The sequence below is a fragment of the Echeneis naucrates genome, chromosome 7, assembly GCF_900963305.1.
Source record: "Echeneis naucrates chromosome 7, fEcheNa1.1, whole genome shotgun sequence".
NCBI lineage: Eukaryota > Metazoa > Chordata > Actinopteri > Carangiformes > Echeneidae > Echeneis > Echeneis naucrates.
The window spans coordinates 6,044,130-6,061,274 of record NC_042517.1 but is presented as its reverse complement, the minus strand read 5'-3'; the positions used below and the strand labels follow the sequence as shown (position 1 = coordinate 6,061,274).

Sequence of the window (17,145 nt, the reverse complement as noted above, 5' to 3'; positions counted from 1 at the left end):
GAAAAAAATCTGATTCAGATCAGGATGTAAGAAAAGCTCCTGTAGGTGTGATGTGTTGGTGTGCATATAGAGAGGTTATTTATTTCTGACCCAGCATATGGGCCATTAAACTGTAGCTGAATATTTAGTCTCGAACCCTTGATGTTGATGATCCCCTTTAAACATGATTGTCATTCAGTGGATCAAGCTCCAGCTAGCATATAACAAATGCTACTTTGGCTTTCCAGGGTTTTCAATTATATAACCAATGTATCTTTAAAGGCAGTGGCAGTGCAAGCGCTATCCACATCACCACTGGGCCACAGATCATACTAACAGTGGTGCATTATGCATTCACAGGGAAAATACCACACAGACAAAATCTGGTATTCACATTTTATTTGATTTTTTTCATTCTTATACATGATGTTTCCCAACATGGAATGCACATTCTGTCACAGACAGCACAATTAGACAGGATATGTGACAATGATCAAAGAAGTCTCTTCATCCAAAGGAGAGAACATCAGTATGTTAGAAGGCTGGTTTCTTTGAGATTCTCTTGTTTAGCGTTAACCATGTCTGTTGGATTTCAGTGTGCTTACTCAGTCTTCAGGCCCTCCTTGATGAGGTTGAGCTCATAGCACAGCGTCTCATAGCGATATGCCATACGAATCTGGGCCACATTTGTCTTGCGGATGTCATTGCCCTCCGGACCCTCTTTCAGGTAGTGCTGACCCAAACAATGGAGCTTCTCCTGGAGAAGCGTAGAAACACCACCACACTTAGATGCTAGAAAAAGTCAGTAATTCAGCACCATATTTAAAGCTCACCGTTGGGTGTCTTACCTCATGAGACATGCCACTCTGCAGCACGCTGTTCCTGGAGATCTCACACATGTCGCAGGTGCTGAGTTTGAAGACCTGAGCTGCAATGGCGTATTCTTCCATAAGCGGCTCCTGTAGACACAAAGGCCAATCAGCATTAAAGACACACACAAGTGTGTATCTTCCATATAGTACACTAACAATGTTGTAATGAATTCATTTAGTACTTGAAATCTTAACTGAAATTGAATTCAGTTAAGATTTGAACATGCTTTTTCTTTGCAAAGAAAACTGCATATGCATAATAAAATAGCCACTATGATCATGAAAGGCCTTCTCTCCACATGTACAGACCTTGGTGTAGTGGAACTGCATGGGGTCGTCGGTGGACAGAGACACAACCAGGCCTTTCTTCTGGAACTCCAGCAGGGGGTTCTTGGCGTATTCCAGGAACAGGCTATTGTTGCTGAGAGGGGACATGGCAATTGGGATCTGGGTCAGGAAGTACAGGTACTGCAGCACAGGGCTCTGGTGAAGGAGGATTGATTGATTCATTAATAGAGTTGATATCAGTTTGCAAAATGAGATTTAGTGTTTTTTCGCAGGGTGTTATTATGACTCGATTTGTAACTTTCATTTTTGGTAATTTAGCGCAACGCAAACCTACTAAAGAGGTCATTATGAATGTATCAACAATATCATTTAAAGGAAGATGAATTTAAGACTGTGCTTAGCACTGTAGTATTGCTTGCACAGCCATCCAAATATCAACTTACTGTACAGGCTCTTTGTGGAAAACATACAGTCAGTTAAAATTGACAGATTGCCCCAATAACAACGAATATTCTTGAAGACTGACCTTTTTCAGGTTCAGGCCATGAGAGATATTGTCAGCAGTCATGAAGGAAGCCAGCAGATGGGTGACAGCCCCGGCCTCACCGCAATGAGGCCTGAACAAGAATGTGTTCATCCCCCTCTGCCTGGAGAGCAGAAAGGAGATAGGCTATTAGGGGAAATGATCCCGTAATCAACAAATATGTACTCAACAGGATTATTTACAAAGAAATAAGGAGAAATGTATCAATGATATGAACACATAGAAGTGAGAAACCCTCAAGAAAGCTAATTTTGACGAACTATACTCTGGCAATAAAGCAAATACTCACACTGTGCGTATGAGAAGCATGCTTACCTGCGGAGCTGGTTGAGCACAGCGATGTTTGCATACATGTAGTAAATGTAGTAGGTGTAGGAGGGGTTCTTGACGATGTCCCACTCCTCTGGTTTTGGGCTCTTAGTGGAGAACATGTGGCCACTGTGCTTGGATTCGTCATCCACGCTGTCGAAACCCGTCACCTGCACATCAAAAGGCAAACAACTCTTTATAAGCGCTCAGGTGAGCAAAAACTTTGGTTTCAAATCAACATTGATTTGAAAATGCAAATTGTCTATGATCTGCCAACTTCATGTCCACGTGTTTTTTCACTTTCATGTTGATATTTTTGTTTTGTCCCAATTTTATTTTCACTTCAGGTTTTATTGAACTTATCGGCCAAGATAACATATTGGAGCTTGTTTCTGTGTTGTGTCTGAGCTGTTATGAGCTGTTTTTGACTCACATGCTTGAGGAAGATGCTGAGTTCTGGATTTGACTGTGGGTCAATGGTAGCCTGGAACACGGGAAGGAAAATGTTCTCCAGCATCTTGCCAAAGTGAGGCACAAAGTTCCTGCCTCTGAAGATGTCACTGGGAATAGAGGAGGGACAAAATGAAGAATCTGAAATCTTTTAAGCCTTTTGAGACTTTATTGGAAACTTAATTGGTACACAGATACTAGAGACAAATACGACAGTATAATATATCCATTGTTGGATCAGATTACACCAAATAAAGGAAGTGAAAACTTACTAGATCCTGGGAACTTGAATCATCCATTTGAGGTTAGGGGAGAAGACTCTGTGCTTGACAAACCAGCCGGAAAGCTTGTTCCATTCATTGGGATTGCAGCCATAGATTGACAGACGAGGCTCGGCATACTGATACTTAGCATCTTCCAGGTCACTAGCCACTTCCTGGTTAATGCAAAGGTCAAATTAAGTGTTATCAAACTTCCTTGACCATATTATCCCCCTGTATGTGTGTGACAGGTATGATACCGTATTACACAGAAACCAACCTTAATAATAGTGGCAAAGTATTCCCCATCAATGTGGTTCTCTGTCTTCAGGTACAGGTCACGCAACTCACTAGCTCCCACAGGATTGTACTTTGCGTTGAACTTATCAAAACGCTGGAAGGTTTGTCTACCCTTCACAGAAACAACACAGGCACAGGGAGAGACATTAAGAACTTCAGATCACCTCCACTAGTTTTTAACCCCAGGTTTTACTTCACTCTGGGAAAAGGATGTTCGTATTCATTTGCATTCCTGACTTACTGCCTATTTTAGATGTAATTAATTTGTGGCGCTGCCCACCAGTATGCATACAATTACATAACTTGAACGAATTACAAAATGTATGATAACTTTACCTCCGTGTGTGCATTGTTTGTATGGCATTCACATGTAATGAGGCCACTAATTTCCTTCTACCAAGTAACGTACAGCATGCACATCCAGCGAGTCCACAGTAAGATCATATGGGTGCAGGTTGAGGGACTGGAAGAGCTCCCTCATGGTGACCTCCCGGCCCTGCAGTTTGTGCACGACACGGTCAGCGTCCACGCGATAAGACTTCTTGATAAACCTCAGCAGGTGCTTCTGGTTCATGCAGGCAGCAGCGTGAATGTGAGTGTCAACCTGGAAAGGTAAGGAGATGGTACCAGTCAGTGGTGAGGTTTCAGGTTTATCTGATGTACTGACTCTGCTTGGTCCAAAGAGGGAGCTAAACACACACATAAGGTGCACGGCAACTGTTGGAGGATGTCTAAAATTCATCTGATCGAGTGAATATGTTACAAATAAATAGCACAATGTTACAAAATGCTCTCCATCCTCAAAATAAAATTTAAATATTGTTTTCATGCAAAATATATGCTTTGTGTGACATAAAAACAACCAATCATTGCATCTGATTGTCACCTACATTTTTAAAATCCAGTGTATAGCATCTTTATCAAAGGTGTGTATACAGAATCAGCCAGTGGACGAAGAGTGCAAAGCTTCAACCACAATATAGCATAAGAGTGAGGTAGATTCAGCATTTTTCATGCGTATATGCTGTGAATGAAGCAGATTTGACAAATTGAAGGTGATGGCTACCTTCCTACAGTTGTAAAAGTCCCTGTGGGGATTCATCTTCAGCTCCTTCAGCTCCTCCATCTCATTCAGCATCTCATGCACATTGAACTTAGACGTGAGGAACTTAAGACGACGGTGAGTGTAAGTCTTCCTGCAATATATATATATTGACAAAATATTGAAATATTAAAATTATTAACACATGACCTGCCCTGCAAGCTGATTTGCAATTATCAAATAGCATGTTTCAAGTTTTTGCATCAAAAATTTGGAAAATGTTAATGAATTGTCTTATTATTGTAGACCACACACTGATAATTGATTATTTTCGAAGTCCACCATGGGTGTCATCGAACAGAAGGCCAGCATGTCAGCTGTTGAAAATGGCAAATACCTCATATGATCTTAAAGAAATTGGATAACAGTGAAATCGTGCAGCAGTACTTTTGAATCAAAGGAAAATTCCAGAAGAGTAAACAACTGAACTCACGTTGGGCCCTGTGCAATGAGAGCAATGAGGAAATTCATGTCGTCAATGAAAGTGGCGTAGTCAGGGCAGGGCATGTCTTTGGGCTGGTGTTTGTCAGCAGCTGCTGCATCATTGTACACATAGATGACACCATCCTTCATCCGCGCAACATAGCCCAGATTCTTCGGCAGCTCCTTGGTATCAAAGGGATCTTGTCCCTCCTTGGGAAGAGGTGTGAAGACTGAGGATGCACATAAAAAAACAAAACTGACATGTAAGATTTCTGTGAACACCCCAGGAGTATCGCTGTCTCCTTAAAATTCATCTCCTTCTTCCTCACCTGGCTGCAGCTGATCCTCAGGTTTGAAGGTCTCCCCCTCAATCTCACGCAGGTACTGGGAGACTGTTCGTGGGTAGCGTTGATAGGCCAGCCTCATGTACTTTTCTCTGATGGTCAAGGCGCGGTACAGACCCTTACAGGACAGCTCAAAGTCATCCATGGTCACCTGAAATGCAGATAAATGCAGACGGTGCTGTTTTAAATCAGCATTTAATAAAAATCTATTTAAAAAAAGAACATTATATTTTTGCCATGGAACCAGTGGAATCTTAAAAATTACCAGGTAAGAAAAAACAAGAAAATAATTATGGAATATTTTAGTTGTATCTCAAAATCAATTCATAAACTGGAAAAGGGCCATTCAAAATTTTGAACAGCGCTACTGGTGTCACATGTCATGAAGTGTTTCTGCTTGCTACATTTTAATGGACAACTTTTTCCAGTTTTTTTCTGACCATAAACAGAACATGAGCAGTCACTTGTTTACCCCTATATTATGCACTGCAGTTATGAAAGCTGAAGAAGAGATGAGCTCCAAAGTGCTTCCCTTTTTGTAAATGTCAAACCTCATGCCATAAAACCTAAACCGTGACCTGGTTTCATATGAGCTCCATTCCTGGGCTTGGGGGTCACTGAGCTACAGACAAACTATCAGGGAAATTCAAAGCCACCTCCCTGTGCAGCATCCACACAGTGTCGTTATGGGTGGCTGTTGCAAAACACTGGTGGAGCGTCACACTAGAATTCAAAGACATTTTAAACTCATTTTTAATTGAGGAATAATTCTGCATTTTTGGGAAATAATCATTGTCTTGCACAGTGTTTGCAGACTTTTACTGCTCTTTTATCTGGCTGCTGTGGGAGGCTGGCTCCCTCTGTTTCCTGTCATCCTGAGCTACCAGCTGGTCGCTACATTCAGAGAGATGATCATAAAGGTCAAACAACTGAAAATTTCCTCTCCTTCCAATTTCAAATGATAATTGAATCAAAGTTCTCTTGCATGTTCACTGAAATAATCAAATGCTTTTCAAAAGATTTTTTTTCTTAGGTTGGAAGAAAACCTATTAAGTCTATAATGGAATGAAGAAAAACTAATAACTCAGATGAATGACGGTATCCAGGTGGAATTAGCAAACTCTCTCACTTTCCATCGTGTGTCAAATTGTGAGTTTTAGATCCCAATAAGTGAGAAAACTGCAAAATGCACCCAGATTTACTTCAGTTAGTACAGGTTTTGCAACAAAAATTCCACGGTATCGAAAGTTCACTTGCATGGATGGACTACAAACAGTACCCCAGAGGCATAGTCTCCGATGATGGCCACTCTCTGGAAGTCCGGCACCTCCAGGTAGGTGGGTGTCTCCACCTTCACGGTCATGACCTGTGAAGCAGCTGCTTGTGCAGCACCTGCAGGCAGGGCCATGTTGCAGTTGCGCTGGAGTCTCTTGCTGTGGATAAGCAGAGATGAGGGTGCAGTCAAAAATTTCTGAAATAATTGTCTCAGATAAAATTATTCAAACACACCCGGTTCTTAGAAGGTTTACAACAATCATCCATCCCACCGTTTCTCAGCATCATCCTCAGTGTGCAGATGGTGGGCCATCTCATGGTGGATGATGGGACAGTCCTCGGCCACATCAAACATGGAGATTTCATCGCGGACGCTCTCGTCTTTGGTTTCGGATGCAAAGACCTCCTCCGCGAAGGCCCGCATCTTGTCGTCGGTCTCTGTCAGACACACCGAAAGGGTGCTGTTACTGACTGAAAGGCACCCTCCTGCCACGGCATCATGCAGCACTAAACTAACCAGATAATGGCTATGAAGCCAGCCACAAACAGAACTTGAATGCTGTTCCACATTGAATGATTGCAGCTATATATTCAGGAAGAATTTATTCTGGACATAACGTCCTGAATGTATGACATACAAAGCATATGCCCTACCTAAACTGATGTGTATAGACTCCAGCACATGCGTACATGACCAAAGACTGACACAGCCACTACAAGACTGCAACTCTGACTTCCAGTTTGGGCTGTCAGCACAAAGTCCCATGCATATATATATATATATATATATATATATATATATATATATATATATATATATATACTAATGAAAAAACATGCAGTTGGCTTGACTCATACTGATACAACATAGTAGAAGAGAAAAGAGGGCCGAAGTCCATGATGGCCTAGCTATGAATAACAGTACTCATAATACAATAACAGGAGAATTCACACATGGATACAAGTGACATCACTCCGAGCCTGTGACATAACTACCCCCAACGTCAACCTCTATGTGTAGCATGCACTCACCAGCCAAGAGCGAAGGCTTACTACTCTAATATGTGATGTGTCCCTACATGGCACAAATCAGACAGGTGATATTGATTTCCATGTCTCACCCTCCATACTTACTGTGTGAACCTGAATTTGCCCATCAAGAGAGTAGTGTCACCAAGAAAACAAACCCCAAAAAGAAAAAGACATTGTTAGAAAGAGCATGTGTTGTTGTGTTATGCGGAACAGAGTTATGTATACAAGAGGAATGGTGTACTCTAACTATATAATATTGATCAGTGTTTACAATATAGAGCACAGATTAGATAAACATGCAACAGTGTATGTTTTGGATAAAAACTATGAATTGACACAGTGGGTTAAAATAAGGATGTGCCAGTTTGAATGAATAAATGGGATTAAAGTAACGTACAAGGTGAATTATGGCAAATGTTAAGTTGAATTAAAAGATACAGTTTAAGTTGGACACAACAGCTGGACAAAGCCTTGATAGCTGTGTCTTCATGACACCTGCACAAATTATTTCCTGACCTCAGATGAATTGTGTAGGATGCCAGCCTCCAACTCCATGCATGAGACGATGCATTAGATATATGACATTTTGGGTAATTTAAGTCTGAAGGTCAGAGAAAGACTGTTCATGTGCTACTTTGCCAACTGATAAGCATTTCCATGACAGAGAGGAGTAAGCTACCTGACAAAAGACATGTATTAATGTAAATGTTCACGTCCAGTTCAGTTTGGATTGGTGGGTCTATGTTTGTGAAGCATCCGATTCAAAGGCACAATTACGCAACTGTTAACTGCTCTTAAATGTGAACAACCGATTAATAAATGGGGTCTGTTTCCACTAACTAATTACTGAATGATTTTGCTGGAGCAGACATTCATTTACCAAGACAAAAATGAATGGGTGACTTTCAAATGTGCATGGAAAATTGAAAGTTTGGTGACTGTCTCACCTCCATACATTAAACCATGCGTTTGTAATGCTTCACATTGTTTGTCAAACTCAGCAGTTCTAGCGCCATACTTACTTTTTCCCTCTGTTGGGTTAGCAAAAAGTCATCCCAGTCAATGTAGGAGTGTCCAGGTTAGAGGAAAACAAAACAAGTGTGGTTATGTCTCAGAGCACAAACAACGCATCAACGCAAATTAGCCACACAGAGCGTTTTCTTATGATTCGGGCTGCTCCTTTAATTGAAAGTAGTCCCATTGAAAATCCTCGACAATGAGCTCTGTAGGAGTGCAACGTTCAGGACGGCATCCAGATCGCTTCAGCACAGTTTAGATTGAAATGAAACAGTTAGGGGAAGAACCGCGATTCTTGTGATTTGTCTGAAATGATCCTTTAATATTAGACCCAAATGAGTCACAGTTGTAGTCAGCTCTCCTGGCTTGCTCCAGCTGATCATAAAATATGCCCACATGGCAACGCTGGTGTAAGACCAGCGCAGTAACAACAAGTGCAAACAGCTCCAACAAAATGGGCTAAACCATGACCACCCCTAACCGTATCAGTTATGAAATTCAGAGAGCAGCTGCTTGGACCATAACATTTCTATTTTCCACCCTTTGGAAGACTCTTGGTGACATTGCATGAGTTGCCAGTGGTCTCTTGCCTTTGAGACCACTGGCCTTTGAGCCTATAATTAGCAACCGTTAGAGCAGCGTAGCAGTCGAGCCAGACCTCTTCATACTGAGGACACGGTACAAAAAGGAAGACCACTCACACTGCATAAACCGACCTCACGTCACTCTTGATCTGCTGACAGTTCGCCTTCATCGAATGCATTCTGAAAAGCTTTTTGCTAACAGCAGATGATGTAGATGACAGGGGTTTGAATGATTACATTAACAGATAAAAATCTGCAGTTTGCTTCCAGTAACAAATCAAGGAAAGGGAAAGGAATCCATTTTTTTATGTATTCCATTATGCAATTTCCAGTTTCAGGAAGATGACTCCTTGTGAGGACTACACATTAGTCTGTATGCATTTCATATTGGAGCTATTACATCTGAACAGCTGCATAAGGAAGGAGTGCAACCCTGATACTAATATATAGACACGAAGCGTTTTGTCAAAATTTTGGGAGTTCTTGCTTCTGTTCTTCCTACATATTTCAACAAAAAGACATGAGGGTGGCATTTTGACACAAATGTCCATACTCACCTGGCACTAAGACTTTCGGCATGGTGACGCTCTTCCCAAGAAACGCTCCCTGAGGACTGGTAAAGGATGGTCAGCCACTGGACCACTGTAGAAGGGAAGTGCGGAGCCCCGGGCTCGCCCTGGGTAATATTAAGCTCCCTCAGCTTCATATGTAACCAGAACCTGCTTTGGCTCTACAAGACATGCCTGGATTTGACAGGGAAACTCATATGTGTCCAACTCTATTTTAAGTTGCCTATGTGTACCCGGGACTCACTGATAGGCACGGTGTGTAGACGAAGAGAAGGGTATATCTATGGGAATGTGTGTTTGAACGTGGGCAAGTGTGTGTGGAGAGTTGTATGATATAACAACTTGATAGCTGTACAAGTTGCTCTCCACATGACAGGTCGGTGTTTAGATGGTTAAATGGTTTCGCATGCTCACAAAAGGCCTTTATGCAAAAGCTACTGATGTTTAAAAAAACTGAAAAATGTCAAAAATAAGATATTATGATATTTAGAGCAGTGGCTGCCAACTGGTGGGCCAAAAAAGCATTCAAAGTGGGCAGAACAGTTATAAAACAATCCAAATTTAGTAAAAAAAAAAAAAAAAAAAAAAAAGAAGAAAAATAAAGCTGTTACAATACTCTACTACAATACATAGGAGAGAAAACATCATTAGGATTAATTATCTGGTGACAATGAATGTCATCATGTTACCGTGAGGGTAACATGCAAAAATAGCTCAACAACTGGTAGGTTCTCGTGAGAGTGTGACACAGAATGACATTCATCCTGGTAATGTCTGTGCTGCAGAACTGGTACAGGCGGAAATGTGCCCACTGACATTACTGCAGCATTCTCACAAACAATGTGCCTTGAATTACCAGACTGAATCCAAACCCGAAAGGAGCACTGTTATTAGTTATTTCCTAACTAGTGCGCAGTTTCTCACGTTTAGCTTTATGTTAAGCTGAACTTATAAATTCATCAGCTGATAGTAGCCTATTAAAGGTGTGTTTCTCTGGAATAAAGGTGGAGGCTTTTTCATTTGTTCCCCTCGGACAGATGGGAAATAAAAATTGACCACAAGCAATTGGTGTTTTGGCTGAATTGACCCTTTAAGTGGTGACATTTCTCAGATGCCCTCGCCCAAATTTTGTTGTTCAGTTATGTCACACACTGCTTCTCCGTTCATCCTCAGGACACCATGCTGCTTGAGGAGACTTAAAACGCAGTCTATTTTTAGGGAATGTAATCTTAAATGTCAACGTTCCTTTGGGTGCAACTAATTAAAGAGATCAAGTTGGAAACAGGCAGTCGGTTGGTCCAGCCCTCCAAAATAAAAAGGTAGTGTTTGAAGACATTTTTTTAAATGACAGATTTATAATTTATAGATGGTCAAATTCAGTTGGTTCAGTTGAAAATATTCAATATTTTTTCTACGCCTCATCTCAATTGATCAGATTGTTTACATTTTTTTGTACAACATGTTCCATTTGTGAAATAAATAAAAATGCTTTGGGACAAAACTTAGACTGTGAAAAGCTCTCAGGGGAGCCTCTCTCTCCGAGTCTGAGGAGATCTGACTCGTCTCCCCATACGCTTCCCCATCTTGTATTACACCTGCCGTCATCACCCAGACTGTCAGACACTACCAAATTACAACAGGTGCTCCCCTGTCCTCCTTCTAGCCTGAGCAGTTTTGGCAGTGTTAGGCCAAACACGCATTTCCCATGGTTTTCTGTTTTCTGATCTAACATATGATAACAAAGGGGCAGCAAAACCATCAATATAAACATAACATTTTTTTATTCATTTCACAAGGATGAAAGAAATCCAATTCAAACGCAACACCAAACTGAACCTCAGGGCAGTTATGATACTCACCTTGTGTTAAAGAGGTGTTGTTTCAAATTTATGATCAGTCTGGAAGCTTCTGTCCGTGGTGTCTATTTTGTTAACACCCCTTCTCAGCATGATGCAATGCAGCACACAGCTAGTTTTATTTGGGTATACCTAATAAACCGCCAACTACGTCCGATTCTGATACATATACAAAGTTTGTGACATATAATATATATATATATATATATATATATATATTGCTATGCATTAATTATGACTGGTGTCAAGTTGACTGGACTCTACTGATCTTCCAAGTGCACATGGAAGAAATCCAAAAGTGCATTTAACATCAAAAAGTGACATTATAGTACCAACATGGACAAATGTATTAGCACCCTTCTGCAAACAACAAAAACCAAAAACAAAAAAATAACCCACAACTATCTTTGGAATAACTTGAAACAGATAAAAGTGAATGGCATCCATCATTATTTATTCCACGTTTTACACAAATCAAACTCTGCTTTTGAGTTTTGAGACAGCTGAATATTTTATACAATAAAACAAATGTTTTTGCTCTTGTGAAGTCTTCTCTTTATGGTAGACTTGGATAATGATGTGCCTGCTTCCTGGACAGTCCTCTTCACTTCACGAAATGTTGTAAAGGAGTTTTTCTTTTGCATGGAAATGAACCTGTGAACATCAGGTGCCTCCGTGGACGTCTGGGCCTTTTTTGTGTTGCCGAGCTCACCAGTTTGTTCCTTTTTCCTCAGAATGTACCAAACTCTTGATTTGGCCAGTCCCGATGTTCCTGCAATCACTTCAGCTTAATCAGCTTAAGAATGGCCGGCTTCACTTGCATTGAGAGCCCCTTTAACTGCATGTTGAAATTTCACAGCAACAGCTTGCAAATGTAAATGCCACACCTGAAATCAGCCCCTTACCTGCTTAATTGCTGAAGAAATAACACGGGAAAAGCCAGCACCCCATGAAACAGCTTTTGAGTCGATTATCCAATTACTTTAGGTCCCTTGAAATGAGGGAGCACTGTATGATTTTTTTTTTTTTTTTTTTTTTGCTGAACGCTGAAAGACTTCCATTGCATCTGAACATACTGTGTCACTGTTGGCTCCAACTTTATGTTTTGCTCTGGGATGGTCTTGATCTTATCATGCCATCCTTTCACAGATTCTGGCCACCTGTGCCAGACGCAGCAAAGCAGCCCAGAAACATAACCGAGACCCTCCATGTTTCATTGTAGATATGAAGTTCTTTACCTTGGAAGCTTTATTTTTGCCATCTGTGAACATAGAGCTGATGGGACTTGCCAAAAAGCTCCATCATTCCAAACTACACAGTGGAGTCCTCCTGGGTCTTCTTCCAGGGAGCCCATTGTTGCCAGAAAGGCGACAGACGCTGCAATCGGACAGTGATGTGCCTTGACCTTGGAGTTCAGCTAGAATGTCTTTGAAAGTTTTCCTTGGCTCTCTATCTACCATCTGGACTGTCCATCTGATCAACCCTGGGTTGCATTTCCTCTTGCAGCCACATCCTGGAAGATTGGCTACACTCCCATGAACCCGGTACTTATTAATACTTGCAACTTTAGTTACAGGAACACAGTGCTGATTGGGGATGGTCTTACAGCCTATACCTTCAACAGGCTTATCAATAATTTTCTTTAGTTCCTTTAGTCAACTCTCTTTTTGCTTCTCTGATCGATGTTCTGTGTGCTGCACACGATGATACAAAACACAGTGAAAAGTTTTTCTCCCTTTAAATAGGCTGACTAAAATTTTGAAAGCAGCTGTGCTACTAACTGGGGTTAAAAATCTGTTCCTAACAACACTGTGATGCAGTGATTTCTAATAAATCTGTTCAGGCTATTCTAGAATATATCTGCAAGACAAATATAAATCCTTTCTTTTCATATTTTTATTGGTTTACTCTGTCACATACTAAAAGCATGCAGGTATACATGAGACAGTTGCTTTAAATGGAATCACGTTTCAGGAGGTCTGAAGCATTGTTTCAATGAACTCTAAGGTCAACAAACGTGTCCATGTCTATAGCATAAATGTGCTGTATTGTCAGCAAATATTGAACTGAGTTTGAAATCATTGTGAAATCAGTGAACTCGTGGCAGCAACCTAAATATTAAGAAGCTCTGAGTTAAATTAATAGAACTTCATGAATATAACTCAGGATGCATTCACTAAGGAATAAGACGTGGAGACTTTGGTTGCAGTTTACAAGTACAAGGTATTTACATGTCCTCTTTGGATTGTTATCATGCTTCCTGTTGGAAAGATAAAGAGGAACACCCAGATCTACAGACAGCAATTATGTATAATTCTCACTTGTGGCTACACGTATACAGGACCTGACTGTTTCATAAGAGTGTTTAAGTTTTACTTCGAGTAACAAAATGAACAAACACATTCAATGTATTCTCTTCTGTAAACAAAAAAGGAGCAGCAGTGATTTCGACTTAAAATTTTAACCACATGACCACAAAAACAAACAAAGTACTTGCTGATTGGTACAGACACCGAGGTCATGGTAGTGTAGGGGACAAAGGCATCACACAGGTCGATGCTTTTAACAGCACATAAAAGTATCTGCAAAGGGACTTTGTGACTTATGAATGAATATGTATAAACAATATTTATAATATAATCATCCTATAATAGCTGAAATAATTGAGAGTGCCATGACATGTAGCAAAGCGCCCAACCTACTGTGTCAATACACACAGAACCAGAGCCCTGAAACTGAAGGAACTAAATAGAATCCAGGCTCTTTCTGGCTTTGGTCATCTTTACTTTTCCTACTATGATATGCCTCTTGTGTAAAAAGGTCTGTTTGGGACATATTTCATGTGAATAAAGAAAGTAGTAAATAATTCTAATGATCAGCAAGTGGTCAGAAATATTTTGTTGTTGTATAGTTAAAGAAAAAAAAAAAAAAAAACATTTTTCTGAATGTTTGTTGTGGCCAAATGGAAAATATGCAAGATGGGTGGGATCATAAACGGCTGATGCCTCTGGGGATCTTAATTGGTCTGTTCCACCCAAATAAACCATTCACCCCTGAGCAGATCTATCCCAGCAACTGTACCACGCACGGGACAGAAGTAGGTCTCTGGAAAAGTATTTTTATAACTTTGTCGGAATTAAATCTGACCTCATGAGCACATAATGGGCAGACAAGATTACAGTGGATGATTTAGCAACCACTTCCTCGAACGGCGACAAGAGGAGCCATTGCAGCACAGTCTTTGAATGTTTTCAAATCAATGAGTAGATGCCATGGAAGTGAAGGTGTTTGTGGACGGTATCCCACGAGTGGTCTGCGGAGTCACAGAGGAAACAACATGCCAAGACGTGGTCATAGCGCTTGCTCAAGCCCTGGGTATGTATGGGATGTTTTTGTCTCTCTTACTTCTGATATTCTGAACCTGCTGATCACCTTATTATCTGTCTCTTTAGGCCAGCCTGGACGCTACACGTTACGAGAGAAATTCAAAGACTTTGAGCGGTGCACGATGCCCAGTGAGCGCCTTTTGGAGACTCTGGAGAGGTACGGTGAGCAGGCCAAGGAGGTCCAGCTCTCACTGCTCCATAATGGACCCTCTGTCTGGGATGAAATGAAGAGGACGAAAGTTGGCAGATACCACCCTTGCCCGCCAATGAGGAGAAAAGATGCTGGGGCTCGAGTGAGGCGGAGCAGCGGTTCCCTCAGTTTGCATCGCCAAAGCTTGCCACCGCTGTCTTGTTTAAGGCAAGAAGCTGAGCAGCAAAAAGATGATGTGAAAAGGCCAAAAAGAAAGTCCCTGACACTTGTGGAGGAGGCCTGGGAATGGCTGGAGAGTCTGGGGAAGGGCAAGGTCTACAGTACTGCCGGTGATAAGGAAAGCAGTAAGAAGATGGGGAACAGGAACCGTGCCACCTTGGATGTTTGTCTCACTGTGGACAAAGATAGTTTGGATCAAAGTGGTAAAAACAAAGTCAGAGGTGAGAAAAGTTTTCAGTCAGACTTGGATCATCAGACCTCCTGCTGTATGGGAAGTCAAACGAGGAGTAAAGAAAGTAAACACCATAAGAAAAGACAGTCAGAAGCAAAAGCAAATGACCAGCTCAGCTCAAGCCACCTTACCGGTGAAGAGAACGTGAGAGGTGATATCAGAGAGACCATAATATATCAGCTCAGCTGTTTGCAGGATTTACAGGTCCAGATTGCATGTGTAGACAGACAGATTTGTGAGCTGGAGGAGAAACAGAGGGCCCAAAGAGCTGAGCAGAAAGCCCAGCAGAGAACGGCTGAAGAGGAGTTAGAGGAGATCAGACTTTGGGAGAGTAAATTGAAGGCAGAAGAGGCTTATGAGAAAGAGCTAGAGCGTCAGTTCATTGAGATGAGGGCGAAGGCTGTTCAATGTAAGGCCCAGCTGGAAGAGTACAAGCAGACAATCCAGGGGTTGGATTTCTTTGACTCTCAAAACATTGCTGAGGAGGATTCAAAGATGACAAAACCTGGTACAACTGAGATTTCAACTGAGGGCACAACTTGCTTAAGGTCTGAACCAAATGGCCATAACAGGAAGTTCCTGCCCAGGAAAGATTTCAGCTCCTCTCAATGTCTGGTTTCTCCTGACCAGATGAAAGAGCAGCGGCACACTGGCCCCACGGAGCTCAGGGAGCGGTGGACACGCCGGTCTCAAGCCCAAAGCCCTCAATTACAGACTAAAAAGAAGGTGATTCACCGCTCTGAACTTACTATATATCTGGGCAGCACTAAGGTTTAGAATTTAATGAACACAAAGTTAATAATTTGTTATTTTGGAAGGTCCTTTCAACTTAACTTGTTTTGACTGAGATTCACTGTATGCATGTGGCTGGAGTGGGCACCCAGTGCTGTGCTGCATCCGATTTCATGTGAGCCAGTTCTTCAGTGAACACCCTTGTGATTAGATCGGTGCCATGTGAGAGGTCATGATGCTCAGCCAAGGAACAAGGGATCAACTGAAGTCATAACACAAGACCCATTACAGCAGGAACAGTGACACCAAAATCTCTAAATTAAAGCAATGCTGGGCAGCACAGTGGAATAGTGGTTAGCACTGTTGCCTCACAATAAGAAGGTTGCAGGTTCAGTTCCCGTGCGGAGTTTACAGATTCTAAATTGTCTGTAGGTGTGAGTGATTGTTGGTGTGTGTGTGTGTTGGCCCTGTGATGGACTTGTGACCTGTCCGGGTCAAATAAAACTAAACCAGCATATTTAAGAAATTACTTAAATACAAATTTTAAATTTAAATCTGAGATTCCTTTCAACTGTACATAGTATGCCCATGTGAACTTGTTTAGGCAAATTCTACAATATTATATTTTGTAGATGTTAAAGCTTTGATGATGATAGAAATCAAATGAATATCTTTGCCTCATACAAGCATTCATTGTTGCACTGAAAAGAACTGTAGATTAAGCAGTTTACTGTTCTATATAGCTCAGAGGTGATATCAGTTTTAAAGTGAGGAGATTGAATGGTGGACTGAATGCTTTGCCTGAGGTTACTCCTGAACTAGGAACCCTTTGTCAAACCCTTGATATTGATGTTCTTCCCTGTGGCAGTTTTTAAAATTTTTTTTGTTACTGTAATTATACGTGTTATGAAACTGCAAATATTGTGAGGTTTTTTGTATAACTGAGGTCATGGGTGCCTTTGGTCTACACAATTTGAAGAATAAAGTAGCTAAGGAAAAAACATTCTATGCAGTTCTTGCTACTTTACTCCAAAAATTGGGGAAAACAAACAAAAAAAAAACCCAAAATGGTTCATGATTTTCATAAAACTTTAATTCATTTGTTTCATTCAAGACCATTAACAAAAGTACATGAGAACCTCTGTAGGTGGTTCAACTGAAACCCAGTGATCTCTAAAATTGAAATAATTTTGACTTTAACTTAATGTGCAGAGGCACAAC

The 17,145-nt window shown here is 41.1% G+C and overlaps 2 protein-coding genes across 5 annotated transcripts; one reads left to right on the top strand and one right to left on the bottom strand.

The window, feature by feature from the left end:
• Positions 1 to 369: 369 nt before the first annotated feature.
• ampd1 (adenosine monophosphate deaminase 1 (isoform M)) lies at positions 370 to 9,471 on the bottom strand. 4 transcript variants are annotated; one of them, XM_029506135.1, is made up of 17 exons: positions 9,337 to 9,424; positions 8,201 to 8,209; positions 7,281 to 7,289; positions 6,419 to 6,584; positions 6,151 to 6,304; positions 4,857 to 5,022; positions 4,538 to 4,757; positions 4,069 to 4,198; positions 3,412 to 3,606; positions 2,983 to 3,114; positions 2,715 to 2,878; positions 2,426 to 2,552; positions 1,999 to 2,162; positions 1,666 to 1,786; positions 1,161 to 1,334; positions 828 to 938; positions 370 to 736 (listed from the first exon to the last, which is right to left on the bottom strand). In XM_029506135.1, the coding sequence occupies exons 1-17, from the start codon at positions 9,356 to 9,358 to the stop codon at positions 581 to 583; spliced, it is 2,220 nt and encodes a 739-aa protein (XP_029361995.1). In that variant the 5' UTR covers positions 9,359 to 9,424; the 3' UTR covers positions 370 to 580. The 4 variants fall into 4 exon arrangements, with proteins under 4 accessions (XP_029361995.1, XP_029361997.1, XP_029361996.1 ...); XM_029506137.1 differs by lacking the exons at positions 7,281 to 7,289; positions 8,201 to 8,209 and adding an exon at positions 9,127 to 9,128 and having other exon boundaries at positions 9,333 to 9,358; XM_029506136.1 differs by lacking the exons at positions 7,281 to 7,289; positions 8,201 to 8,209 and adding an exon at positions 6,875 to 6,879 and having other exon boundaries at positions 9,333 to 9,358.
• Positions 9,472 to 14,251: 4,780 nt separating this feature from the next.
• rassf11 (Ras association domain family member 11) lies at positions 14,252 to 17,006 on the top strand. The gene is made up of 2 exons (XM_029505665.1): positions 14,252 to 14,579; positions 14,657 to 17,006. Exons 1-2 carry the CDS (start codon positions 14,477 to 14,479, stop codon positions 15,967 to 15,969), a joined length of 1,416 nt encoding a protein of 471 aa, XP_029361525.1. The 5' UTR covers positions 14,252 to 14,476; the 3' UTR covers positions 15,970 to 17,006.
• The last annotated feature ends 139 nt before the right edge of the window (positions 17,007 to 17,145 follow it).